At 45.9% G+C, this 27,933-nt stretch overlaps 1 protein-coding gene and 1 long non-coding RNA gene across 5 annotated transcripts in view; one reads left to right on the top strand and one right to left on the bottom strand.

The window, feature by feature from the left end:
- The window catches only part of STEAP3 (STEAP3 metalloreductase), a 51,744-nt gene extending 35,674 nt beyond the window's left edge, over positions 1 to 16,070 (top strand). For all 4 annotated transcript variants that reach the window (XM_027562301.1, XM_027562317.1, XM_027562324.1 and 1 more), the window contains exons 4-5: positions 5,210 to 5,374; positions 13,253 to 16,070. In XM_027562301.1, the coding sequence (XP_027418102.1) occupies positions 5,210 to 5,374; positions 13,253 to 13,534 (447 nt within the window). In that variant the 3' untranslated portion in view covers positions 13,535 to 16,070. The remainder of the gene's footprint in view (positions 1 to 5,209; positions 5,375 to 13,252) is intronic.
- LOC113905291 lies at positions 15,254 to 20,488 on the bottom strand. Its single transcript, XR_003514632.1, has 2 exons — positions 20,045 to 20,488; positions 15,254 to 16,937 (listed from the first exon to the last, which is right to left on the bottom strand). It is a non-coding gene; the product is annotated as an uncharacterized LOC113905291 (long non-coding RNA).
- Positions 20,489 to 27,933: the final 7,445 nt, after the last annotated feature.

Here is a 27,933-nt window from a genome sequence, read left to right on the forward strand (position 1 = left end):
AGGAAGTGATGAGTTGCCTGAACCTGGAGGTTTAGATACTGGATAGTCTGCAGGTCAACCATGCCCTCAGGCTCCAAGACTGGGCATCTGAGGTTGTCCTGCATTCAGCCCCTAACAGCAGGGCTCTGGGGGCAGTTTGTGACCTGTGACTTTTCCAGTCTGCCCTCAGGCTGCCCTCTCAGGGCCCACCTTGGCTGCCCGACTGGAGGGAAGGGAGCACGCTAGCCTGGGCACAGGAAACACAGGTTTCCTTTAACCCGAAGTCCACAGAATTGGAGACGCAGCTGTACACCAGCTGCAGAGAAGACCTCTAAGACTATGTTTATTGATATTATTAATAGTATTACCAATGGTAACTACTACTTTCTGATTTACATCTATGGTAAATCATATTTTATTTACTAGTGCTTTCTGATTTACTTCAATGGTGCCTTAGAAATACATTTTAAGATCAAAATTAATATCAAAGACAATGTTTTATGCACACACTCTCTTCTCCTTCCTCTCACCCCAAATCTAGTCTAAGCTGTCAGAGAGAACCATCTAGATCTCACGTCTGACCATGTCACTACTGAAAAGCATTTGGTGACTCAGGATAAGGACAGACCCTTCACAATGCATCTGGGCTCTATCCCCAGCCTCATCTCCCCAGTGCTTCTTTGACACATCACACTCAGGTCCCATACTGTCCTCAGAATGGGCAGAGCTCATTCCTCTAGCTTGGACACCCCAACCTGGGACAGCTTGACAGTCTGACAAACTCCTATTCCTCCTTCAAAACCCAACCTCTATTAAGCCTCTCCAGCCACTCTCCCATTCCCCATTCCTACCTCTGTTTTCTGTTGTGTTTGGTCCATATTTCTATGATATTTCTTTTGCATCACTGTATAATCACTCATCTACATGTCTGCCCAGCCTAGATTTCCATGACTGGATGGGTCTTCCACCCCTTGAGGTCCATGGTTCCTAACACAGAGTCCCAGTGCATATTCACTGAGTGACTGTTAACTTGGCCACCATGAAGCTAACACCAGGCATCTCTTACAAGAAGCCTGGGTAAAGCTTGGGGAAAGACTAGTCTAACTTTCCAGCTGCCATTAAGACCAACAGCACCAGCCATTTATTATATTAATCATCTACTATGTGCCAGTCACTTCTCACTTCACAAACATCATCCATTTAGTCTTTGCAATAACAGAGAGAGGTGCTGGTACTCTGGAAATCGACTGCCTGGATCTCATGACTGACCCCCAGCAGCAGACCCAGCATTGGAACCCAGGCCTTGGGACAGCGAAGCCATTCTCACCAGCACCCTAGACTGACCCTTCTCCTGCTTTAGCATAGTCTCCGGGTTTGGCTGGAGGTCAGCATCACCCTCTTGCCAACCACCACCCACTCTTGGGACATGGTGAGCCTTCTGGGTCTCCTGTCCCTGAACCCTTCTGCCTCTAAGCTGAAACCTACAGGGAAAGGAAACGTCATGCGTGGATGCCAGCATTCCATCTCTTGTTGATGAGCACTGTCCTCATCGTGTCAAGGTGGACAGCTTAATTAGCTCTGAACACGGGAGAATCCCTAGGGGAGTAGAGAGCTATTGAATCTATGTCCCGGTTAGCCGTGTGTGACCCTGGTCACTGGGAGCCCTGAGAACAGCACTTTGGTTGGATGAGACCCCCACGGCCTAATATCCAGATGCTCACACAGGTTCCTCAACACCCATTACTCCCTTGCCCGCCTCACCCAACCCCTTCCCAGCATCACTGCTGAGTGGAAATATTAGAAAAAAAACAAGACATTTTGCAAGCAAATGTGGTGTGTGTCATCATCCAGACTCTTGACTTGTGACATTAACTGCCTAATCTTACCAAAAGGCAGAAGGGAGTGACTAATGAAGTATATCTGAAGAACAAACAACTGAGAACATGGGGATGACTTACAAGAGGCAGTTGTTAGCCATGGGAAGGTGTGAGTAAGCCTCCACCAGGCTCAGGTAGGAGGGAGACCTCCCAGCCCCCTTCAGGGTAATATCCGGCCCCGCCTTCCCTAGCTGGTGATGACATTTGTTTGGTAAGGGAGCAAAATTCTAGGATTTTAGACACGAGCTCTTCCTGCTCTGTGGAGAAACAGGCCCAGAGCTGGAGTTGCCCAGAGTCTCACAGGACTTGTGGTCAGGGTGAGAACCTGGGTCTCCAGACTCCTGGTCCTTTTGTGGCTTAATGACACCAGCGAGAGCCAGCCTGCACTGAAATAGAACAGAGTCCATCATTTTTCACAAACTACAGGAAAAGTATTCAATGGATGGCATTTGCTCAGTTTCTTTCAACTTTTTCTCATAAGCTTTTCAACCATTTTTGCTCAGCCCACTAGATTCATTTTTATTATTACATCTTCTAGCTCACTTGGGTTATTTTTTTTTTTCCCTCTGCTGAAATAGTTTCTCAAAAACCTGACTGACTCTGTTTTGCAAAGCGGAGATGTGCCTGCTAAAGCCTGGTCATATTTCCTAAGGGAAATGCTGTTCCTTGTCCTGTGGGTAGAATTGAAGCACCAGCATTTCCCAGTGTTCTGAGAGAACACCTTGACTTCCGGGAACTCTGCTACCTGGTCTAGTTGGGAAATGATAGTTTTATAGAAGGATCTGTCAGCCCTGCTTGGAGGGGGCTCAGGTGCAAGAGCACTCCCCGTGGGGAGGAAGGAAGTAGACACCCTCTGGGCCTGCAGTGGCTCATCAATGGGTGCATCCCTGGAGCTCAGTGGGGCATCCGGAACTCTGTGAGGGCAGGTGTCTTTGTTCTCTGTGGCCCAGGGCCTAGCACACAGTTCAGTTCAGTTCATTCGCTCACTCATATCTGACTCTTTGTGACCCCATGGACTGCAGCACACCAGGCTTCTCTGTCCATCACCAACTCCCGGAGCTTACTCAAACTCATGTCCATCGAGTCAGTGATGCCATCCAATCATCTCATCCTCTGTTGTCCCCTTCTCCTTCTGACTTCAATCTTTCCCAGCATAAGGGTCTTTTCAAATGAGTCAGTTCTTCACATCAAGTGGCCAAAGTATTGGAGTTTCAGCTTCAGCATCAGTCCTTCCAATGAATATTTAGGACTGATTTCCTTTAAAATTGACTGGTTGGATCTCCTTGCTGTCCAAGGGACTCTCAAGAGTCTTCTCCAACACCACAGTTCAAAAGCATCAGTTCTTCGGCACTCAGCTTTCTTCACAGTTCAACTCTCACATCCATACGTGACCACTGGAAAAACCATAGCTTTGACTAGATGGATATTTGTTGGCAATGTAATGTCTCCACTTTTTAATATGCTGTCTAGGTTGGCCATAGCCTTTCTTCCAAGGAGCAAGCATCTTTTAATTTCATTGCTGCAATCACCATCTGCAGTGATTTTGGAGCAGTCTGACACTGTTTCCACTGTTTCCCCATCTATTTGCCATGAAGTCATGTGACCAGATGCCATGATCTTAGTTTTCTGAATATTGAGCTTTAAGCCAGCTTTTTCACTCTCCTCTTTCACTTTCATCAAGAGGCTCTTTACTTCTTCTGCCATAAGGATGGTGCCATCTGCATATCTGAGGTTATTGATATTTCTCTGGGCAATCTTGATTCCAGCTTGTGCTTCATCCAGCCTGGCATTTCTCATAATGTACTCTGCATATAAGTTAAATAAGCAGGGTGACAATATACAGCCTTGACGTCCTCCTTTCCTGATTTGGACCCAGTCTGTTGTTCCATGTACCGTTCTAACTCTTGCTGCTTGACATGCATACAGATTTCTCAGGAGGCAGGTCAGGTGGTCTGGTATTCCCATCTCTTGAAGAATTTTCCAGTTTGTTGTGATCCACACAGTCAAAGGCTTTGGCTTTGTTTTTCTCGGACTCTCTTGCTTTTTTGATGATCCAACAGATGTTGGCACAGTAGGTGCTTCTTAAGTGCTCATGGGTCTGCTTGGTGAGTGGATCTTGGCCCCTGCTGTGTAGCAGTGGTTGATGTCATGGCATTCCAAGTGCAGGTTGGAAAAGAACTTCCAGACACAGAGCATTTCAGATGGGAGTGAGTTTATTAAGAACAAAGAGTTGAGGTAATGTGGGGGCTGTGAGCACCATGGGCCAATCTCCTGACAGACCAGGGAGAGCCAACGGGATGCTGTTAGAACAGCTGGTCGGCTCAAGGGACAGCTGATGCTTTACATGGGTTGGTAGCCAATTTTTATGGCCTCAAGACAAAGAAAATTCCTGCTTGAAGGGTGGCATTAGGTGATTGGTTTGAGTGCAGTAGGGTGAGTACCAGGGTGGAGGGTTTGGGAGGAGGGGCATTTTTGCCTAATTTGGAGTCAGGAATCTGGCCCGTAAGGATCAGGGCGGGTTTTTGGCAATGGTTACAATGAGGCTCAGTCAGTTCCAGAGGTGACCTTGGATCTGGGCTCTGCATCAAAGGCCTCACACCTGTGACCTCAGTATGGGACTCCACAGTTGAGTCAAAGCTGTATTTCTCAAACAGAAATAAGGAGCTGGGTGGGAAGATGAGAGCTGGGGCTAGTAAGGAAATGTTGAGGGGTTTGATGTCTGTGTGTGTCTGGAGTATGAACCAGTGATGGGGGCAGCTTGGGGGACCAAGGGTCCCGGGTGAGACAAGCTGGGATGGGAGGTGGGCAGCAAGGGCAGCAGCCCACCTAGCTGATGGGATTCTGAGCTGAAGAGCTCCTCCCTCCTCTGGGGGACTTGGGCACCCGAAAACCTTGAGAGATGGTCATGTTTGGAGGTTCTTTGTGTCTTATCAAATTCTCTGGCTCCTTACTCTTGGCTCATGTGGCTGCTCTGGTTGACTGGCCCCAGGCAAATTTGTGAAAGCCGTGGGGAGGGAGCCTTGTCTTCGGAGCCTGCTGCCTGGTTCCTAATCTCAGCTCTGCCATCTCCTGAGGTGTGTGTGACCACGGCAAGGTAACTTGATCTCTGTGCCTCGTTTCCCTCATCTGAAAAACGGGGACAGTAATGAACTCTCCCTCACAGGGTCGTTCTAAGGATCAGGTGAACTGATACTTGAAAAGCGCTTCAAACAGAGCTAGACACACATTACATGAGGTGGAAAGTAGAAATGTTGGTTGTATCTGTGTTTCTCCCATCCGAAATTCCTCACTGGCCCAAATCCCAGGGCATCGACCTTGGCCAGTGTTCATGGTTTTCCTTCCTTCTATACCAGGTCTTGACCAATAAGAGTCACCTCTGGAATGAGGAGGAAGTGTGGCGGATGGAGATCTACCTGTCCCTGGGAGTGCTGGCCCTTGGCATGCTGTCCCTGCTGGCTGTCACCTCACTGCCATCCATCGCGAACTCACTCAACTGGAGGGAGTTCAGCTTTGTCCAGGTAAGGTAGCCTGGGCCCTGCAGGCGCCTTCCCATCCACATGCTGCCTGGGCTTTCATAATCTGTGCAACAGAACCACTCTTTCCGGTGTCCTGGGAGCCTGGCAGGCTCACCCAGGTCTCCTGAGAAAGGGGCTGCCTGGGACCAGCTCATCCTCACAACATCTGGGGAAGCCAGACTTAGGCACGTGAAAAAATCAGATGGCAGAATGCTGAACCCTGGACTACACGTTCTCAGTTTCTGCAATTCTTGGGCTTCTGAAACAAAATCCTATAACATGGAGTCACTGGATGTGTCACTGATCTGGCTAGGGAGTCAGCGAGCCCTTGAGTGAATCTAGCAGCCCACCCAGCACCCTCAGCTCAACCGGGCCCTGTTATTCCCTTTGACCTCCATGCAGAGTGGATGGGAGGTGAGCATGAGGGTCTCCAATTTATAGGAAATAAACCACAGCATTTCCCAAAGGACACTGCTCCTATGAAAAAGGACATGTGGGGTCAAATACATTTGGGAAAAGATCCACTGCCCCCTGAATTAGTCACAATGCACTTTGGCACATCAAATTAATGTCTACCACAGGCAAACCTTGTTCAGCCAACTTATTTGAGTCGTAGCACCCTCCCTACCCCATTCCCCCACCACCGCCACCCACATAACAGCTATCTACACTCTACAGAACACACTTGGGAAGCTGCTACTAGTGGCAAAGGTTCTTCATGCATTTATTCACTCAGTGTTTACTGAACACATACTCTGCACCCAGCATTGTGCTAGCCTGTGAACAAGCCAGGCGTGCATGTGTGCATGCCCAGTTGCTCAGTCATGTCTGACTCTTTGTAACCCCATGGACTGTAGCCCTCCCAGGCTCCTGTGTCCATGGGATTTCCCAGGCAAGAATGCTGGGGTGGGTTGCTGTTTCGTCCTCTAAAGCCAGGCATAGCCATGTTTTAATTTTAAGGACAACTGGGAAGGGACATTTGCATTCCTCTGGCATCGCCCACTGTTCTCTATACAGAGCACGTGGTCAACCCCCGGTACTGACACACTAACTCACCCACTCCAGTGATGAGTGCTGACTAATACTGGGTTCTACCATCGACGTGGTATCAGGGCAGGGAACAGCTATCACTTCCGCCCCCACTGCCAACAAACATCTGTTGCATATCTTCTCTGTGCAGCAAGGACACAGCATGAGATTCCAACAGGGACACCAATGGTGTGGTACTCTTATATAATCCCAATTTATTGTTCCTAACTGGGGACACATGCACACCCTAGAACGAAACAGAGTCGTGGTGTTTTATATCAGTTTCTGACTCTCACTGGCTCTGCTCATCTTGGAAGGTCTCTGGAGGAATGCTTAGGCCTGACTACATGCTGGCAAAAGAGGGGAAGAAAGAATTTTATTTATCTGCCACTAATCCTCATGTGTCAAACACACAAATCTGGGATTTTCCAGTTCCTGCCTGGAGTCTGCAAGGGTGCATGGTTTATCCACAATTAAAACAGGCTGCAGTTTGCTCCCCTCACCAGAAAGTTGCTTCCTTAAGCAGCCATAGATTACAAGCCCCGGCTCCTGCTGCCAGAGAAAGCCGGGGGATTTGGTTTTGTTAGCAAAAGCTGACAGGGACCTCAGCAGCCGCTCTGCTTTACATACTGAAGAGTTGAAATACAAATAGGAAAGTCCTGCTGATGCTGCAGGAAGAGGGGGGTGGAAGGCCAAGAGAGGGGTGGAAAGGCAGGGTTTTACTTGTGGAAATCCAGTGCCTACATTCTGTCCTCAAATGCTTTATCTCTCAAGAGTGCTGACATGGAGGAGGAACAGATTTGTTCCAGCTCTGGAACCATAGGCAGGCAGATCATACACTCTCTAAGCCTTACCTTACTTACACTCTTGTGAAGTGGAGTGAATTCCCTCCAGAGGTGCTGCGACTCACTGTGCAAGATTATGTGTAAAACACAAATACAAAGTGATTTGCCATTATTCTCAGGGCATGTGGCCACATTTCCATGATCACTAAGCTACCAATTGCCCATTTCTGAGCCCAGTAGAAAGCAGCAAGAGACTGAACAGTTGAGTCACTCAGCACTCAGGGGAGGCCAAGAGACTCCCCTGAGGGCCTTAGAACGGTCCAAGGCAGGGTTTGCAAACTGCAGTGGGCACTCATTGATGGGTCATGAAATCAATTTTGGGGCTACAACAAGCTTTTTAAATAGAGTAGAATGTCTCCCAAAATTTCAGGGCACTTTACATGTTCTAAGCACAGACATCTCTTTTTCAGTTGTATCAGCTCAGTAGTTATAGATACATATGTGGATAGACGTCATTGTGTCCTGGGTGGTAATGAAAATGCGATTCTTATGGTGAGCTGACATCAAAAAGTCAGAAGTCACAGAGCTCTTGGAGAAATGCAGATACCCAGGACTACCCCGATCTATGGGTTGGCTCTAGAATCTGTCTTATAAGCTCTTTGAGTGACTTAAGTGCATGCCATGCGGTGTGTGACAGTCTCTGAGATGGTGGAGCCAGCAGACCTGCGTTTCAGTTCCAAGACCACTACTGACCAGCCCTGCACCACTAGACAGTTTCTTAGCCTCTCCGAGCATCCTGACTGTGGCCTGAATTGTCTGTGTCCGCCTCCTGTAGTCACTGGGAGAATCTCTGTTGAGGACATGTGTAGTGCATGACACACACACCCAAATGGTGGCTGTATACTCTCTGAGGTGAGCTTCTCCGTAAGGTAAGTGCTGCTCTGTAACAAGGAGTACCCTGATCACATTTCCTCCCCAGCCGAGAAGGACAGCAGCAGGTCACCAGGGCCTGGAAACTGACTGTGGAGACAACGTGGTTCCCAGTGGGCCTGGCCTGACCCCTGGGTCTCTAATGATTTACTGAGCTACAAGCCATCAAAACAGTGTGTTGATTCAACAAGTTGACCTGTGCTTACGTTCCTGAGGCTGTTTTCAATAAGTTTTTGATTTGGGGTTTTGTTTGTCTGGGTGTTTTTGTTGCTATTATTTGGGGCTGTGCCAACTGCTCCTACTTAAGCCAGTTAAACATTGTCCGATTGCAGAATACCCAGGTCAGTGCAACTCAACTGGAAGAGAAATTAGGGTTCAGCTCTTACCACCTCAGTTCTGCCCCATAGTTAGAGGAGCTTCCTATGGCCTTGCCTGCTCTAGCCACTTGCCTGAAATGATAGCAGAGGTCTGCTTTGATCCCAGCCTTGTGAGCAATGGTCCAAAGCCCCTTCCCACCACAGTAACTGAGCACTGGCAGGAGCCAGCAACAACTGGTGGTTTCTTTCTCACTAACAAGCTTACATATAATAGAAATGGCCTTAGATTGTTGTGGGGGTCATTAATTGCCCCAAGACCATGCCTCCCTTTGGCTGTTCTGGGATTTTTAAATTGTTCCCAAGGAGAGTGAGTTTTAGGGAAACAAACTTGCTGGAGTCATCCAAGCTTCTCATTGGGATTGGAAAGTCAAAAGGCCCTTTGTCATTGGCCGGTCTTTGGCTGTCAGCCCTCTCTGTGAGCCATCAGCCCGAGGCTGGGGCCTCCTGCCATCTGTCACCATGGGATTCTGGATAGTGAAGGGAAAAGGATGTCTGAATGGGAGCAGGTCTTTATTGTCTCCCAGGGCATGTCTTGTTTGCCCAGCACAGTCCATCACTCTCCAAATCAGGGCCAGGGACAGTGGAGAGCATGGGCAAAACACTGGAGCCCCAGGACACGTCACCAAGGGAGGTGCTTAGGCCTCACTGGGGCCGCCGGGACTCGTTCCTGGGCCAGGGTGAGTTCTCACTGCTGCAGCATCTGGGAAGGTATCACAGTGCAGAGTGTGAGCCCATTCACACTGGGTGGGTCTTTGTCAAAGCAACAGAAAGGACTGGGTCCACCCCCATCAAACAGCCTGAGTAGAGGGGCCACGAAGACGTCTCAGCCTCAAGCTAGAAAGTCTCAGGTGAGGAGAATCTCCCAAATTGGTGATTCTTAGTCCTGTCTGCCGGAGAAGGCAATGGCAACCCACTCCAGTACTCTTGCCTGGAAAATCCCATGGACAGAGGAGCCTGGTGGGCTGCAGTCCATGGGGTCGCTGAGGGTCGGACACGACTGAGCGACTTCACTTTCACTTTTCACTGTCATGCATTGGAGAAGGAAATGGCAACCCACTCCAGTGTTCTTGCCTGGAGAATCCCAGGGATGGCAGAGCCTGGTGGGCTGCCATCTATGGGGTTGCTCAGAGTCGGACACGGCTGAAGCGACTTAGCAGCAGCAGCAGCAGCAGCAGTCCTATCTGCAAACAGCATCATTGCGGAACTTGTAAAAACTACCAATGTCTGAGCCCCATCCCAAGCCAATTTAATCTGAATTCCCAGGACTGGCACTTGGGCATTAAGATGTTTCCCAAGCTCCCCAAGTGATGTTACTATGCAGCCATATTTAGAAACATAGTCTCTGGCTATGAAAAGGCACATCCCAGCCATCTCAGCAAAACCCAGTGAATTCATCTGAGTAAGGAGAGCAGTAGTTTGGGACTTGAAAATTGTTTGGGAAATATCGGGGTGGTTGGAAGGCTAGTTGAAGATTTATTCCTGATGGAGAATTACTCTGTGGTCAGATGAGGACTCTGGGCTTATAGTTAGCACTCTTCAGGAGCCTACTTTCAGTTACTTGGGCTATATACCAGAAGTGGAATTGCCAAAGCACATGGTGAGTATTCTTTAATTCACTGAGGAATCACCACACCATCTTCTGTTGTAGCCGCATTCTTTCCACTCCCACTAGCAGCAAGTGTTCCAATTTCTCCACACCCTCACCAACACTTTTCTTGTTTCGTTTTGTTTTTAATAGTAGCCCTCCTAATGGATGTGGAGTGGTTTTGATTTACATTTTCCTCATGTTGGGCATCTTTTCATGTGTTTACTGACCATTTATATATCTTCTTTGGAGAAATTTCTATTCAAGTCCTTTACCTATTTTTGAGTTAGGTTGTTTGTTTTTGTTGTTGTTGAGTTTAAAGTGTTCTCTATATATTCTGGATATTAATCCCAAATATTTTCTCAATGCTGGGAACTTCTTTAACCCGAGTCTTCATTATCAATAGATCAGAACTTAGAAAAAGTTAGTGTGGTTCAGAAGTTGCTAGGAGATTTGGAATTCTGGACAGGTCTGGAAGTGACTCTGGTTACATGTGACTCACAGTCAAGAAGCCTCCCATTTGGGGGCCAACCATTTTCATCTGATAACTGAAGTACCTGTGGGTAGCACAGAGCCAACCATGGCCTTTCCCAACAGGCTGTACTGAGCCAAGAAGTTGTTAAGGATGTGATAAAAAGATCCTTGAAGTGGTCACAAAGCCAAGAAGAACCAGAGATGGCTAAGGAAGGATAGAGATGGGATCTTTTGGCAGCTAGTATTTTTTTTCTTGTTCAGTCACTAAGTCATATCCAACTCTTTGCAACCTCATGGACTACAGTCTGCCAGGCTCCTCTGTCCATGGGATTTTCCCAGGCAAGAATACTGGAGTGGGTTGCCATTTCCTTCTCCAGGGGATCTTCCTAACCCAGGGATCGAGGTCAGTAGTTGCGGCTCCTGGGCTCTAGAACACAGGCTCAGTAATTGTCATGCACGAGCATAGTTGCTCTGAGGCTTGTGGGATCTTCCCCAATCAGGATCGAACCCACGTCTCCTGCTTTGGCAAGTGGGTTCTTTACCACTGAGCCACAAGGGGACCCCAGCTAGTATTTTACTTAGGGTTAAAACGTTATACTTGTGAACCTATTTATGAACTTGTACGTATAGCCATTAGAAAATATTTATTATTACTATTTTTAGTAGAAGCATTACAAGCAATTCTTCTGAACCAGTTACTGAGGTTCACCATCTTGGGTTTACACTGGAGTGGGTATAAGCAAAGCGCTGCCCATGCTAGTGAGGAGTAAGCATGAGGTGCGGTAGTAAAATCAGACCCACTTAGAGCCGTGTCTGAGGAGAGTGAAAACAAGACAGCATCTGTCAGCCAAGCCCCTGGATTGATGCTGACAAGCTGGGCCTGAAGGAAATCCAAGAGGCCAATTATAGCTTCTCCGTGGAAAGCTCAAAACCAACCTGTAAAAAGCACCCTCAGGTACCATCAAGCTGCCACATTTCAATTAGACCCTTGCAGTGTCTCCTTGGAGAAAATGCACGTGTGTTCATTGCTTGATGGGTCATTGCATATTCCTTATGCAGTGAACACAGGTCTCTCCCACCAGGACTCTCTCAGTGCCCTGTACCCCCTCCCCAACCTCTACAAAGCCCTAACCCTAGGTGCGCTCTGCTCCGCACTGTTGCCTGCCAGGTCTGGGGGCTGCAGAATGCTGCATCGATACAGCGCTTTCCCCACAATTCTGACTTCAGCTTTTTTAATCACTTCCTTTTCTCTGAGGCTAATGAAGTGACTTGCTGAGGGTCACAGTGTCAGTTGAGGATAGCACCAACAGAAATCTGGAAGGCGTCATTTGTAGTTTGCAAGAAACCCTGCCTGCAAAAAGATTCCCAGAGGCTAGAGTTACAGATCAGCACTTCTTGGCTATTTTCACATTGTAGTCCCCATAGAAAGTCGTATTTATATAGCACTTGGGGTGATGAGCTGCTCGTGGCTGGAAGTCATCCACAAAAGCCCACACCTGGCTCAAGGGTGGGACGCTCTGCTGTAAGATGGCCTGGACCATGTCCATTCGGATTTGTGATGGTCTTGATCTCCTTAGCATCACTAATCTCCTTCCAGGCAGGAGAGTAATCCTGGTAGGGTTTGTACCTGGGGTGTTTGTAGCTCAGAGCACGGGCAGGAAGTAAGGGACCAGTACCCATGGGCAGCATTTCTGTGGTGCTATGGGCTTTGTATACAGCATGAAGACACCTAGCCTAGAGGCCCCTGAGAGCCGTCTTCACTGTTGGTGTCAAGGGAACTTTTTGCGTTGTGTTTTATCTTTTCTTCTTTTTGGCCATACCCCACCCAACAGCTGGAGAAGGCAATGGCACCCCACTCCAGTACTCTTGCCTGGAAAATCCCATGGATGGAGGAGCCTGGTAGGCTACAGTCCATGGGGTCACTAAGAGTCGGACACGACTGAGCGACTTCACTTTCACTTTTCACTTTCATGCATTGGAGAAAGAAATGGCAAGCCACTCCAGTGTTCTTTCCTGGAGAATCCCAGGGACGGGGGAGCCTGGTGGGCTGCCTGCTGTCTATGGGGTCACACAGAGTCAGACACGACTGAAGTGACTTAGCAGCAGCAGCACCCAATGGCATGTGAGATCTCAGCTCCCCAACCAGGGATGGAGCCAGCGTCCCCTGCATTGCAAGGCAGATTCTTAACCACTGGACCACCAGGGAAGTCCCTGTGTTTATCTTTAAATCAACTTAAAATCCACTTGTCTTTCTCCTGGCCTTATCTTATGCCAAATATTATCTGTGAAATTATGATTTTGATATGCTAGCAGATACTTATTACTCTATATGCATGAATATATACACAAAACTACTAATGTGTTTTTAAACTTCTTTGAATTTAATTCCATCTTAAGTCCTTTGGCAGCCACTAGAGGTATGAATAATACAGTTTGGGGAAAAGCATTGTTGTTTTATTGAATCCTTCTGAATCAATCAATTCTTACACACATTGGCATATGAGCATTGTTCCCGTTTTTCTGTTGGGAAAACTGAGGTTCAGAGAGTTTGGGTAGTAATAAGATCATGCAGAGAATGAGTGACGGTGCTGGGATTCGAACCCAGAGCCCCACTAAAGCCACCCTGCTTCCTTCCCCTCTGTCATTGGTGGGATCGCTATGTCCATCCTCACCCTTACTGCAGCCTTCTTTTCCCCCGCAGTCCACTCTGGGCTTTGTGGCTCTGGTACTGAGCACCCTGCACACGCTCACCTACGGCTGGACCCGCGCCTTTGAGGAGAGCCGCTACAAGTTCTTCCTGCCCCCCACCTTCACCCTCACCCTGCTGGTGCCCTGTGTTATCATCCTGGCCAAAGGCCTGTTTCTCCTGCCGTGCATCAGCCGCAGACTCACCAAGATCCGGAGGGGCTGGGAGAAAGATGGCTCCGTCAGGTTCACACTGCCAGTGGACCACGCCCTGGCCCAGAAGACAAGCCACGTGTGATGGGCCTGCACCCAGCTCCGGGGAACCAGACGCAGGCAGGACAGTGCCCGGAGTTTGCCAGGACTTCTCGATCATGCAGGACAGCAGAATTACACACAAGTTGGTGGGCTGAGGTCTGGATTCCTGGGATGTGTGCAGTAATATTCAGAATGACACGCCTGTGTGTGATATATATATGTCCACATGTATTTCATATAGATAACAGGATTTACAATTACACTTACTTAGCTTAAAAGTTGAGTCCCTGAGATTTCAACCTGTAGATTTCAAAGCCAGTGCCAGATGTTAGGAGAAGGGCAGCTGACACTTGTAACATCTGCAGAGCTGAGCAGATGTGGCACAGAAAAGGCAATGAGAGGCTTGTACTTTGATGATTGCATCCATGTGTGCGCCTCCCTGCTCCCTGCCCATTTTGCTACTTTCCCTAGGCGTTTGCAGAGCTGAGGCTCTTGGGTAGCAGGGCAGACAGGAGCTCTGCCTGGAGCCCAATCCAGGTGCACAGAGCTGACCAGTCACCGGGGAGCAGGGTGCCGCCCTTCCTTTGGCTGCAGCAGGAGGCCAGGTGGGGTTGAGGGCACTGGGGGTGAGCCCAGGTCTGTGCCCAGGGAGCCACCTGAAGGTTCATCCTTTGCCAGGTTAGGAGGTGGGAAGGGGGAACAACTGGGGCTGAGGCTGCTACCCCTAATCCTCCCTGAGCTGGGGAGATTTTTTTTCCTAAAAGTCAGAAATCACCCCGCCAGCTGCAAATTGATCCTCCTGTGGGAGTGTGAAATCACCTCCTTACCGGAGCCACTAATTAACCCTGTCTTGAGAATAAGTGTACTTTTTTTTCTTTCTTTAAGTTGGTGATGACTGTTCTTTAAACCACTGTGCCTTCTCACCTTGTAAATCATTAGTCTGAACGTCTCCCCAAGAGCAGACCCTCTAAAAGTTGGTTCAAGGGGGAGGGGAAAACAAGGCCTGCTTTTCTCGGGGCCCCAGCCAGAGGGCTGAAGGATGGATAGTCCTCACTGAATTGTCCTGTGGAAGGACACTGGGGATTTTTTAAATTTCCTGCTGCCGCCAGGCAGAGAACCTGCCTTCTGAACACCCCAAAGCTACACTGGCTCCAGGTTCTTCCTAATGCAGGGTTATGTTTCAAAATAGCTGTGGGGGGTAAGGTGGCAGGTCTTTTCCACCAAAGCTACAAACTAGAAACACTGCTGCCCCAAAGCACAAGAGAGGCCACAGAACATGTGTCCTTGGATTGTATGCTGTCCCTCACTGATTCATACTGAAACTTTTTATTTCCCCTGTAGAGAGAAACAGCTGTTCTCGGCTAAGCCCCCAACCCCTGGCAGCATCGGAATGATGTGTCATCTCTGAACACAATGGGGTACGGTCCTGATGGAAGACATCAGTGAGATGTACCCTGAAAGGGGACATTGGTCATGCTTATATTCTTAGGTCTCCCAGGCCAGGGGGCATCCTGTTGTTCTATCACAAAGTCGTGTCCAACTCTTTGTGACCCTGTGGACTGCAGCTCGCCAGGCTCCCCTGTCCTTCACTATCTCCCAGAGTTTGTTCAGATTCACATCCATTGAGTTGGTGATATTATCTAACCATCTCATGAAATAAAGAGAGTCAGCTGGCAAAAGCTGACCCAGGAGTGCCACAGAACGAATGCTCCTGCCTCCCCATGGAGACTGCATGAGCTCATGTCTGTGGAGCGCATTAGGGTCCTTGAGTAAAAAGGAAAAAAAAAAAAAGAAGCCAAGTGCAAGCATATCTCATTAGGCCAGTGACTGATGGAGGGAAAGCAGTGCAGACAAAACTGCCTGCTTCCTGCGGATGTTTCTGTCTGCTGCTCAAGAGCCGAGCGGCATGAGCTTACCTCCCAGATGGGCCCTGATGGAGCGGCAGCCTTGGCCTCAGAGAAGCTCACTGGAAAGGCGGTGGGCGAAGCAGAGATTTCAGCATTTGCTTGACAAAAATGCCCGTCAATTTCCTGCTGATAGGAAGCAGGGAGAACATGGGCAGCTGGGACTCACCAAGGATTGTCAGCCCAACTCAGTATTAGCTGCCCTTTTTCTCTGGCCCTCCCTGGGCCTGGGATGTTTCCTTACACCAAAGATGCTGACACAGAGCCAAGTCTAATATGCTCCCTCCCCTTCCCTGCCCACCTTTTGCTGCAGGTGCTCCTCAGGGGGGCAGGTGCAGCAGAGGACCTGACCACACCCCAACTGGACAACCTGCTCATGAAGGGCAGGGTGGGCTGTGTGTTTGGCCTTGACCTGGTGTCATCTGCTGCTCTTCCGTACCTCACCAGGCAGCTGACAACAGCACCCCCATGAGGATAAGTCACTCCCTTCCAGCCTGGGAAATTCTCTGTGCCTCTAGGTACAAAAGTGCCTGAACCAAAGTGCTCTGGAAACCTGAAATGCCATGGTATGAGGTTGAACGTTTAAAATCTATGCTATTGAAACTGTATGTTTTGTTTTTACCTTGAGGAGCTTGTCTGAGAAGCAGCAAAAATAAACACCTAGCCTTCCATGAATTTCAGGCTGTTATGTCTGTCTCATTGATCACCTGCCCATTCACTGGTTCACTGGCCCAGTGGGCCTTCTGATTAGAATATGCTCTGAATCAGGTTGTGTGCAAGGTGAGCACAGAATGATCTGGGTTAGCACTCACCTCTGAGGAAGGGACATGCAGACCTGCAGCAACAAGGCCAATGAGGACACAGAGGAGATCCAGGTGACAGAGTGCTGGGGTATTGAAAGGAGTACCAGGAAGACTTCCTGGAGGGAGGAGTGTCTGTGCTGTGGTCTGATTAGAGCAGCAGTGCTCCTCAAACTATAATGTGCACAGGAGTTGCATCAGGATCTCGTCCACACCTCGATTTGGATCCATGGGTCAGGAATGAGGACTGTGCATCTTTTAATAAGCTCCCAAGTGCCACACATGATGCTGATCCCCAAACAGAGTAACAAGGGTTTCGATGGCTTTCTTAGTCTCTGCTGTGCTACAGTCTACAGCCCACAGCCAGTGCATGCCTGCTCCATTAAGCTTCCCCTGGACTCTGGTTCCCTGGCTGCCCTGGTGAGATACTGCTGATGCTGCTGCAAACCCTTGTTCTCTTAAAAGTAGAGGGAGAAAACACCCCACTGGCCACAGTCTTGCCCTCTGTGTGCTTCATGTAGGGTGCTCCCAGGCGGTCCCACATATCGGCTCTGGGTCCATCAAGAAAACAGGAACTCTTCACAGAACACCCACCTGTCACGCAGTCAAGCTTTTCTCCTGAAGCAACCAGAACTGTCTTGTACCAGGAAATAAAAAAGAAACCCATGTGCGGAAAGCAATCTAGTGGTTGAAAACCATTTCTTGGGAACAATAACCAAAAGATGACCTTGCCATTTTGAGCCTGTGAAAAGAGTTTTCCAAAATAAGAACCACGGCCAGAAAAAAACTTCACTACAAATAATTTTCAATAGAAAAACAAAATCTTGTACTTGGAGGTTTGCAAGCGTGCATCCTCCCATGCATAAGGCTGGGAGAGGTAAGTTTAAAAAGAAGGGATAAAGTAGATGAAAAAATATCCATTATTTTGGTAGCTTGCATAAGCACTAAGGAGCAACCAAAATAACTCATATTAGTTAAAGAGAATTATCATTCAGCTACTTGAGAAGCTGAATGTGTTTCCAAAGTAATGAAGGGGGACGCTGGGAAGTACAGAAGCTCACTTGCACTGGATCTCTTTAGAAAGAGGAAACTGGCACTGCTACAGCAGAAACTCTCAATCTCACCAGACTAGCACCAACTTTTTCTAACAAATATGTTGAAAATTCCTTTCTATGAATGAAATTCAGAAATAATATAAACTACTACATGTCGTTTTTTCCCAACCCAGGGACCATACCCAGGTTTCCCGCATTGCAGGCGGATTCTTTACCATCTGAGTCACCAGGGAAGCCCTTTAAATCAATATAAGGTCTTAAGTGAAATATAAAGTAGAAACAAATCCAAAGTAATTTACGCTAACATATCAAACCAGTCAATCCTAAAGGAAATCAGTCCTGAATATTCACTGGAAGGACTGATGCTGAAGCTGAAACTCCAATACTTTGGCCACCTGATGTGAAGACCCTGATGCTGGGAAAGATTGAAGGCAAGAGGAGAAGGGGGTGAAAGGATGAGATGGTTGGATGGCATCATCAACTTGATGGACATGACTTTGGGCAAGCTTTGGGAGTTGGTGATGGACAGGGAAGCCTGGCATGCTGCAGTCCATGGGGTTGCAGAATAGGACACGACTGAGCAACTGAACTGATATATATGTGTGTGTGTGTGTGTGTGTATTAATAATGAGTAGAAATTATTATAAGTAATGATCTTACAGTCAGTAAGTTGGTATTGAGAGAAACTCAGTGATATTCAACTAAACACTGTTGACCCTTTTAAAACTAATGTTTTAAAATAAGGGCTAAGAAGTGTAAGAGAGAGAGAGTGTGTGTGTGCGTGTGCTCATGTGAATGTTGGAAACAGTGTTGAATTCTATGGAGAAGTCAAGTAGGGTAAAAACCAGTAAATGTCCACTGAATCTGGAAATATGGAAATTTTAGGGTGAGAATTTCAATGGAATGTTGGGGATAAAGTAAAGACTGGGAATGAGTGAGAAGTAAGGAAATGGAGGCTAGTTCTTCTAGATACTATTTTAAGATTTGGCTGTAAAGTAGGGGAGAGAAAGGGTTGGAGAAATGGGGGATTAGAAGGAGAGCTGGTTATTTTTTCCCATGGTTCTGACCTGAACATGTTTTAAATCTTTCTGGAAAAGAACAAGATGAACTGGAGTCTTTCAAGAAGAGAGAGAATGAGGTCAAAGTTCTAGAGGGTATAGGAAGAGATAAGGTCTAGAGCATAGGTGACTTTAGTGCATATATTTGAGAAAAACTACCCCCCAAAATTGGGCTTACCCAGTGGCTTGGTGGTAAAGAATCTGCCTGCAATGCAGGAGCCACTGGTGACACAGGTTTGATCCCTAGGTTGGGAGGATCCCCTGAAGGAGGGCATGGCAACCCACTCCAGTATTCTTGACTGGAGAATCCTATGGAGAGAGGAGCCTGGTGGGCTACAGTCCATAGCATCGCACAGAGTCAGAAATGACTGAAGTGACTTAGCAAGCACACACACACCCCAAATTTGGTAACAAAGGCACAAGTAGGCAGTCTTTGAACAAAGACCACCCTCCTCCCTCTTCCAGCTCAGTGAAGACTCCAGACTTGTGCAGCCAAGGACATAGGGCTCCCTCTCCTCAAGCTACCATTGAAAGGGCCCTATTCCTAGGACAGGCAGAACTTCAGTGTTTCACATCCTATCCCTAGCTGCCTATCAGTTCATTTGCTCAGTCATGTCTGACTCTTTGCAACCCCGTGGACTGCAGCATGCCAGGCTTCCCTGTCCATCACCAGCTCCTGAAGCTTGTCCATGGAGTAGATTATGCCATCCAACCATCTCATCCTTTCACCCCCTTCTCCTCCTAGCTTCAGTCTTTCCCAGCATCAAGGTCTTTTCCAATGAGTCAGTTCTTCACATCAGGTGGCCAAATGATTGGAGTTTCAGCTTCAGCATCAGTCCTCCCAATGAATATCCAGGACTGATTTCCTTTATGATGGACTGGTTGGGTCTCCTTGCAGTCCATGGGACTCTCAAGAGTCTTCTCCAACACCACAGTTCAAAAGCATCAATTCTTCAGCGCTCAGCTTTCTATATAGTCCAACTCTCACATCCATACATGACTACTGGAAAAACCATAGCTTTGACTAAATGGACCTTTTTCTCCAAGGCTAATTCTAAGCAAGTGTCATTGAGAGGTGGAGGCTCCCTTCTTATGTTCAACCCCCACATTTAGAATAGAGGTTATACCCCAGATGTGGCATGCTGAGAATACTGGGGCCCACCTGCCTTGCCTCATCCTATGTGACGGCTTCATGCCAGGAGAGACAAGACAAAGGGGCTACAGGCTGCTGCCAGCACATTCTAGTGATCACTCAGAGAAGAAGTATGATTCAGAGAGAAGCTTGTCATTGTCCATGCCTGCAGCTCTAGAGCCCTGGCTCAGTGATTTCGGCTGGGTGAGAAGCAGATTGTAAAATAGGTAGTTCCTAATCTCTTCCCAAAGGAACTGATTTCAGTTTCAGTAGAGCAAGGAAAACTTCAAACCTAACAGCACAGTGAAGGTTTTGGTGAAAGACAATGAGAAGGAGATTCATGGATTTTTAAGAAAACACAACCTAAACTGTAGGATGGCTAGTTTATGAGAGACTCATGGAGTAGCACTGCTGGGAGGAATCCTCTTAAAGTCAGAATATCAAACATCCCTCAGAAACTATTCTTTCAAAGAGCCACACTTTGATTGGATTAGTTTGTAGGACAATTTATGCCCTAGGGCATTATTAGAAACAATAGAGCAATAAGCTTGCAATTAGTGGGGTTTAACAACTGAGTGTTGTCAGGGACAGAAAGAGCACTTACCAATATCACTATCATCCCAAGGTGTGGAAGTATCCAAGTTGTGTCTTCTGATGCCGAAAACTCAGCCTCTGTGCACTGGTGCCAAATCAAATCTTGGAGACAGAGTTGGGGTGAATTAGAAAAGAAGAGCTTTATTGCTTTTCCAGGCAAAGGGAGTCATGGCAGGCTCCTGCCTTTGAAAACAGTCCAAACCTGGGAGGATTTGGTGAAGAGTTTTATAGCAATAGTTCAAGAGTGGGCTTGCTGATAAGGATCAGGGTGTGTGCAGGGCCTGCACTCCTTTAATCTGCTCTCAAGTAATCTCTTGATGAGCTTCTCTGGTTCCTTTAATCTGACTTCAGATGGTCTTCTCTAGAATGAAGAACTGCTGACATCTCGCATTTGTTGGGGGTTTAGTTCTATAGGACTTCCCTGGTGGCTCAAACGGTAAAGCATCTGCCTACAATGTGGGAGACCTGGGTTCAATCCCTGGGTCGGGAAGATCTCCTGGAGAAGGAAATGGTAACCCACTCCAGTATTCTTGCCTGGAAAATCCCATGGACCTAGAAGCCTAGTAAGCTACAGGCCATGGGGTCACAAAGAGTTGGACACGACTGAGCGACTTCACTTTTTCACTTTAGTTCTATAAAGAGCTTAAAGATATTGCTATGCCTATGCAGGTCAGGAAGCAACAGTTAGAACTGGACATGGAACAACAGACTGGTTCCAAATAGGAAAAGGAGTTCGTCAAGGCTGTATATTGTCACCCTGTTTATTTAACTTATATGCAGAGTACATCATGAGAAACGCTGGACTGGAAAAAACACAAACTGGAATCAAGATTGCCAGGAGAAATATCAATAACCTCAGATATGCAGATGACACCACCCTTATGGCAGAAAGTGAAGAGGAACTAAAAAGCCTCTTGATGAAAGTGAAAGTGGAGAGTGAAAAAGTGGGCTTAAAGCTCAACATTCAGAAAACGAAGATCATGGCATCCGGTCCCATCACTTCATGGGAAATAGATGGGGAAACAGTGGAAACAGTGGCAGACTTTATTTTTCTGGGCTCCAAAATCACTACAGATGGTGACTGCAGCCATGAAATTAAAAGACGCTTACTCCTTGGAAGGAAAGTTATGACCAATCTAGATAGCATATTCAAAAGCAGAGACATTACTTTGCCAACAAAGGTTTGTCTAGTCAAGGCTACGGTTTTTCCTGTGGTCATGTATGGATGTGAGAGTTGGACTGTGAAGAAGGCTGAGCGCCAAAGAATTGATGCTTTTGAACTGTGGTGTTGGAGAAGACTCTTGAGAGTCCCTTGGACTGCAAGGAGATCCAACCAGTCCATTCTGAAGGAGATCAGCCCTGGGATTTCTTTGGAAGGAATGATGCTAAAGCTGAAACTCCAGTACTTTGGCCACCTCATGGTAAGAGTTGACTCATTGGAAAAGACTCTGATGCTGTGAGGGATTAGGGGCAGGAGGAGAAGGGGACGACAGAGGATGAGATGGCTGGATGGCATCACTGACTCGATGGACATGAGTCTGAGTGAACTCCAGGAGTTGGTGATGGACAGGGAGGCCTGGTGTGCTGCGATTCATGTGGTCGCAAAGAGTCAGACACGACTGAGCGACTGATCTGATCTGATCTGATCTGATGCCATCCGGAAAGAAACAGGACCCTGCCCCAAGGCTGCACTGTTGTTTCTTGGCTGTGTTTTCTTTGTCTCTGAATCTCCTCCCTTCCCTGATTAGCAACTGTTTGAATCTGCTCTTTGGGACACAGGCAGGGAAGGTCATGGAGGTTGGGGTCTGTTCCCTACAAACAAGGAATGGGGACACAGAAATGCTTCTATACCCAGGAGCCCCAGAGGGTCTTGCTTGGTTTCACTCCCTGAGGAACAACATCAGAGACTTCACACTTTATAGGATGGAGAAAATAATATTGCTAAAATAATCCAGTCACTAAAAAACAGGCAAACAAAAATAACAGATCTTGGTTGGGGAAGAAGGGAGACGAGTACCCAGAGTCCTACAATATATCATCTCAAATGTCCAGTTTCTAACAAAAAATTATGAGGCATGCAAGAAACAAGAAAATGTAACCCATACACCTTGGGAATAAAAGAATAACAAAAGCTGCCTCTGGAAACAACCAGATATCAAATTTCACAGAAAGGACCTCAAAATACCCATTATAAATGTGTTCAAATATGAAAGAAAAATGAAGATATTCACAGATAAACAAAAACTGAGATAATTCATCACTAGTGAACCAATCCTACAAGATATGCTAAGGGGATTTTTTTTCGGACTGAATTAAAAGAACACTAGACAGCAACTCAAACTCAGATGAAAAGTAAAGAACACCAATAAAGGTACCGACAGGGGTAAACATATAAACATATTTTTAATTTGTAATTTTCTACCATGTGATTTAAAAGACAACACATAAAACAATAATTATAATCTGAGTTGATGGGCACACAGTGTATAATGGTGTAATTTGTACAACAATAAACAACACAAAGGAGAGAGGATGGAATTAAGGCAATGGCACCCCACTCCAGTACTCTTGCCTGGAAAATCCCATGGATGGAGGAGCCTGGTAGGCTGCAGTCCATGGGGTCACTAAGAGTCGGACACGACTGAGCGACTTCACTTTCACTTTTCACTTTCATGCATTGGAGAAGGAAATGGCAACCCACTCCAGTGTTCTTGCCTGGAGAATCCCAGGGACAGGGGAGCCTGGTGGGCTGCCGTCTATGGGGTCGCACAGAGTTGGACACAACTGAAGTGACTTAGCAGCAGCATAGGGGCAAAGTTTTGTATAATACTGAAATTAAGTTGGTATTAACCCAAACTTAAATTGTTATAAATTAATATGTTAACTATAATTTCAAAGACAACCAGTAAGAAAATAATATATAGTTAAAGAAATGACAAGGGAATTAAAATGGTACACTACAAAATGTCTATTTAACACAAAAAAATAAATAATGGGGAAACTGAGGCACAAAAGAGAAGATATATAGAAAACAAATGGCAAGATGGGAGACATAACTCCTACCTTATAAATAACTACATTATATGTAAAAAGATCAAACACTCCATTTAAAGGGCAAAATGGATTGTTTTAATGAGTCAACTATCTGTTGGCTACAAGAGAAACACTTCAGATTCAAGGTCACAAGTAGGTTGAAAGTAAAAGGATAGAAAAAGATACTCTATGCAAACAATAACCAAAAGAGAACTGTCATGACCATATGAAAAAAGACAAATAGACTTAAGACAAAATAATTTAATGGAGTCAGAATCTTAAAAAAAAAATCAATATATCAGGAATATATAACAGTTATAAAGATAAATGTCCTACCAACCCCCCAATACATGAAGTAAAACTGTCAAAACTGAAGAGAGAACTCGACAATTCAAAAATAATAGCTGGTGCCTTCAATAGTCCATTTTCAGGGATGGGTAGAAAACCTGACAAAAGAACAATAAGAAAATCCAAGATTTGAACACTATAAACCAATCAGACTTACACATATCTATAGAACACTCCAACAGCAGTGTACACCTTCTTCTCAACCACACATGGAATATTCCCCAGGACAGACTATACATTAGTTCCAATAAAATTTACCAGTTCCAATAAATTTTAAAAGACTAAAATCATACAAAGTATGTTCTTCACAATGGAAAGAAATTAGAAATCAATAACAAAAATAAATTTTATGAATTCAAAATATCTGGAAATTAAACAACATAGCAATGGATCAAAGAAGAAATAACAAAGAAAATTAGAAAATATTTTGAGTTGAATGAAAAACATACCAAAGCTTATGGTGGTTTAGCCACTAAGTCATGTCTGACTCTTGCAATCCCATGGACTGCCAGGCTCCTTGTCCATGGGATTCTCCAGGAGAGAATACTAGAGTGGGTTGCCATTTCCTTCTCCAAAGCTTAGGATATAACTAAAGCAGTGGTTGGAGGAAAGTTATAGCAGTAAATACCTATATTTAAAAAGACTAAAGACCTCAAATCAATAATCTGAATAAACTAGAAAAACAAGAGCAAGCAAAAATCCCAATAAAAAGGCAGAAGAAAGAAAATTATAAAGACCAATGTGAAAATAAATGAACTAGAGAATAGAAAAACAATAGAATCAATAAAACCAAAAAATTGGCTCTTTTAAAAAATCAACAAAATAGACAAACAAGACTGATCAAAAAAAAACAGAAGCCTTAAATCAGTAAAATCACAAATGAAGTGGGGACATTACTACCAACCTTACAGAAATGAAACAGACTATAAGGGAATACTATGAGCTACTATATGCCAACAAATTAGATAGTCTTCCAGGGCAAATTCCTAGAAAGTCACAAGCTACTGACACCAAATCAAGAAGAAACAAAATCTGAAGAGATCTATAACAAGTAAAACAATGAATTAATAATCAAAATTGTTTAGATTACTTCCTACCCAAAAAAAGTCCATGACAAGAAGGCTTCACTAAATGGATACTGCTGCTACTGCTGCTAAGTCGCTTCAGTCGTGTCCAACTCTGTGCGACCCCATAGACGGCAGCCCACCAGGCTCCGCTGTCCCTGGGATTCTCCAGGCAAGAACACTGGAGTGGGTTGCCATTTCCTTCTCCAATGCATGAAAGTGAAAAGTGAAAGTGAAGTAATAGCCAGGACGTGGAAGTCACATAACTGCTCATTGACAGACAAATGGGTTTTAAAAACTGTGGTGCATACATAGAATGGAATATTACTCAACCATTACAAAGAATGAAATAATATCATTTGCAGTAACATGGATGGACCTAGAGATTATCATAGGCTTCCAAGGTGGCGCTAGTGGTAAAGAACGTACTTGCCAATGCAGGAGATATAAGAGACACAAGTCCCATCCCTGGGTCAGGAAGATCCCCTGGAGAAGGAAACAGCAACCCAGTCCAGTATTCTTGCCTGGAGAATCCCATGGACAGAGGAGCCTGGTGAGCTACAGTCCATAGGGTCACACAGAGTTGGACATGACTGAAGCAACTAAACTACTAAGTGAAATAAGTCAGACAATGACAAATATCATAATATCACTTTTTTGTGGAATTAAAAAAAAATGATACAAATGAACTTATTTACAAGATAGAAACACTCACAGACACAAAAAACAAACTTACTGGAGTTCCCTGGTGGCACAGTAGGTAAGAATCCACCTGCCTGTGTAGGGGACACGAGTTCCATCCCTGGTCTGGGAAGATGCCACATGCTGGAAAGCAACTAAGCCCATGCTCTCGAGCCTGGTAGTGAGCCCACGCACCACAGCTACTGAAGCTCACATGCCCTAGAGCCCACAGGCTGCAACTGCTGACCCTGCATGCTTCAACTACTGAAGCCCGTGCACCTGGAGTCTGTGCTCCTCGACAAGAGACGTCACCGCAGTGAGAAGCCGGCACAGCGCAACTAGAGAGTAGTCTCCACTCTCTGCAGCCAGAGAAAGCCCGCGTGCAGCAATGAAGACTGAGTGCAGCCAAAATAAATACATAAAAGAGAAAACAAACTTATGGTTACCAAAGGGGAAAGGATCGGGGAGGGATAAATTGGTAGTTTGGGATCAATATATACACACTGCTGCTGCTGCTGCTGCTGCTGCTGCTGCTGCTGCTGCTAGTCGCTTCAGTCGTGTCCGACTCTGTGCGACCCCGTAGACAGCAGCCCACCAGGCTCCCCCGTCCCTGGGATTCTCCAGGCAAGAACACTGGAGTTGGTTGCCGTTTCCTTCTCCAATGCATGAAAGTGAAAAGTCAAAGTGAAGTCGCTCAGTCGTGTCCGACTCCCAGCAACCCCATGAACTGCAGCCCACCAGGCTCCTCCGTACATGGGATTTGCCAGGCAAGAGTACTGGAGTGGGGTGCCATATACACACTACTTATATAAAATAGATTAAAAAAAAAAGGTCCTACTGTATAGTACAACTATATTCAATAATCTTATAATAACCTATCATGGGAAAGGATCTGAAAAAGAAAAGATACACACACAAACACACATATATACACATATGTATAACAAATCACTTTGCTGTATACCTGATACTGCTGCTGCTGCTAAGTCGCTTCAGTCGTGTCCGACTCTGTGCGACCCCATAGACAGCAGCCCACCAGGCTCCCCCGTCCGTGGGATTCCCCAGGCAAGAACACTGGAGTGGGTTGCCATTTCCTTCTCCAATGCATGAAGGTGAAAAGTGAAAGTGAAGTCGCTCAGTCATGTCCAACTCCTAGCGACCCCATGGACTGCAACATACCAGGCTCCTCCGTCCATGGGATTTTCCAGGCAAGAGTACTGGAGTGGGGTGCCATTGCCTTCTCCATACCTGATACTAACACATTATAAATATTTCAATTTAAAAAATTATCTCATTACCAGCCAACAGAAGACAGCAGAAACACTAGGCAGGAACTCTTAAGACAGTGGTTCCCCAATACTACCAACTTGGCTCCATGAAGAAGCTTTCATTTGTCTTAAAAATATACTGTACACATGTACACATGTTTGTGCACATGAACATACATGCACACAGATTATTCCAAGCTTATGTCCTCCCTATGTTTCTTTGTTATGATCTCCTTTCATTTGTGTATTGACAATGTTAAAGAAGCATTGTTGAACTTTGCAACTACTTAGGGAAGTAATGTGTTTACCTGATGAAATAAAGAGCTGACAAATGTAATCAGTCTCTAAGATTTAAGTTATTTATTATTTAAATGCCAGAGTCTGAGACTTATAGTCAAGAGTTATGGTCAGACCCAACATTTTTTTTCTGAAAGAGAATGTAGGAAGACTGAGTTCACCCTTAAGGAATAAGTAACTGAGAGTGTTATATCATGGCTGAGACCTTGCTGGGTTTTAGGAGCAGCCTGGCCTGGTCTCCCAGCCCAGGCCCACCCCTGTCAGCAGGGTGGCCTGAATAAGTTCTGTAGAATAGCCCAGACTCAGCTTCCTCATCCTGGGATGAAGATGAAACCCACCACAGAGGCTGTTGTGAAAATTTAAAGAGATAATACAGGTTAAAGAAAATAAGATGAATGAAAAAAGATGTGCTACATATATACAGTGGAATATTGTGAAAATGAAAGTGTTAGTCGCTCAGTCCTGTCCAACTCTCTGTGACTCCATGGACTGTAGCCCACCAGGCTCCTCTGTCCATGGAATTCTCCAGGCAAGAATACTGGAGTAGGTTGCCATTCCCTCCTCCAGGGGCTATCACTCAGCCATAAAAAAGAATGAAACATTACCATCTGCAGCAATGTGAATAATAGAGATTATTATACTAAGTGAAGTAAGTCAGAGAAAGACAAATATCATATTCTACTTATTTGTGGAATTAAAAAAAAATGTTTCAAATGAACTTATTTATAAAACAGAAACAGACTCACAAAGAAAACAAATTTATGGTGACCAAATGGGAAAAGGTTGAGGAGGGATGAAATGGGAGTTTGGGATTAACATATACACACCACTGTATGGAGGACAACAAAGTCCTACAGTACAGCACAGGGAACTATATTCAACATCTTGCAATAACCTATAGCGACAAAGAATCTCAAAAACACACACACATAAAGCTGAATCACCTTGCTGTATGCCAGAAACTAGTATTTTTGTTTGTTTTGTTTTGCCTTTGTAACACAACATTGTAAATCAACTATATTTCCATTAAGAAAGAAAAGAAGGAATGGTGCTGATCAAGCTGTGCGGCTCCATTCCTGGTCCATGACAGCAGTGCAAGCAGCACTGTGCACATGCGTGTACCTGTGAATTCATGTACATACTATTACAAATACATCGTCTACTGCAGCAGGAGGTCTCTACAACACAGTCAACCTGCAAGAAGTTTT

Source organism: Bos indicus x Bos taurus, chromosome 2 (genome assembly GCF_003369695.1).
Source record: "Bos indicus x Bos taurus breed Angus x Brahman F1 hybrid chromosome 2, Bos_hybrid_MaternalHap_v2.0, whole genome shotgun sequence".
In the NCBI taxonomy this organism is placed as follows: domain Eukaryota; kingdom Metazoa; phylum Chordata; class Mammalia; order Artiodactyla; family Bovidae; genus Bos; species Bos indicus x Bos taurus.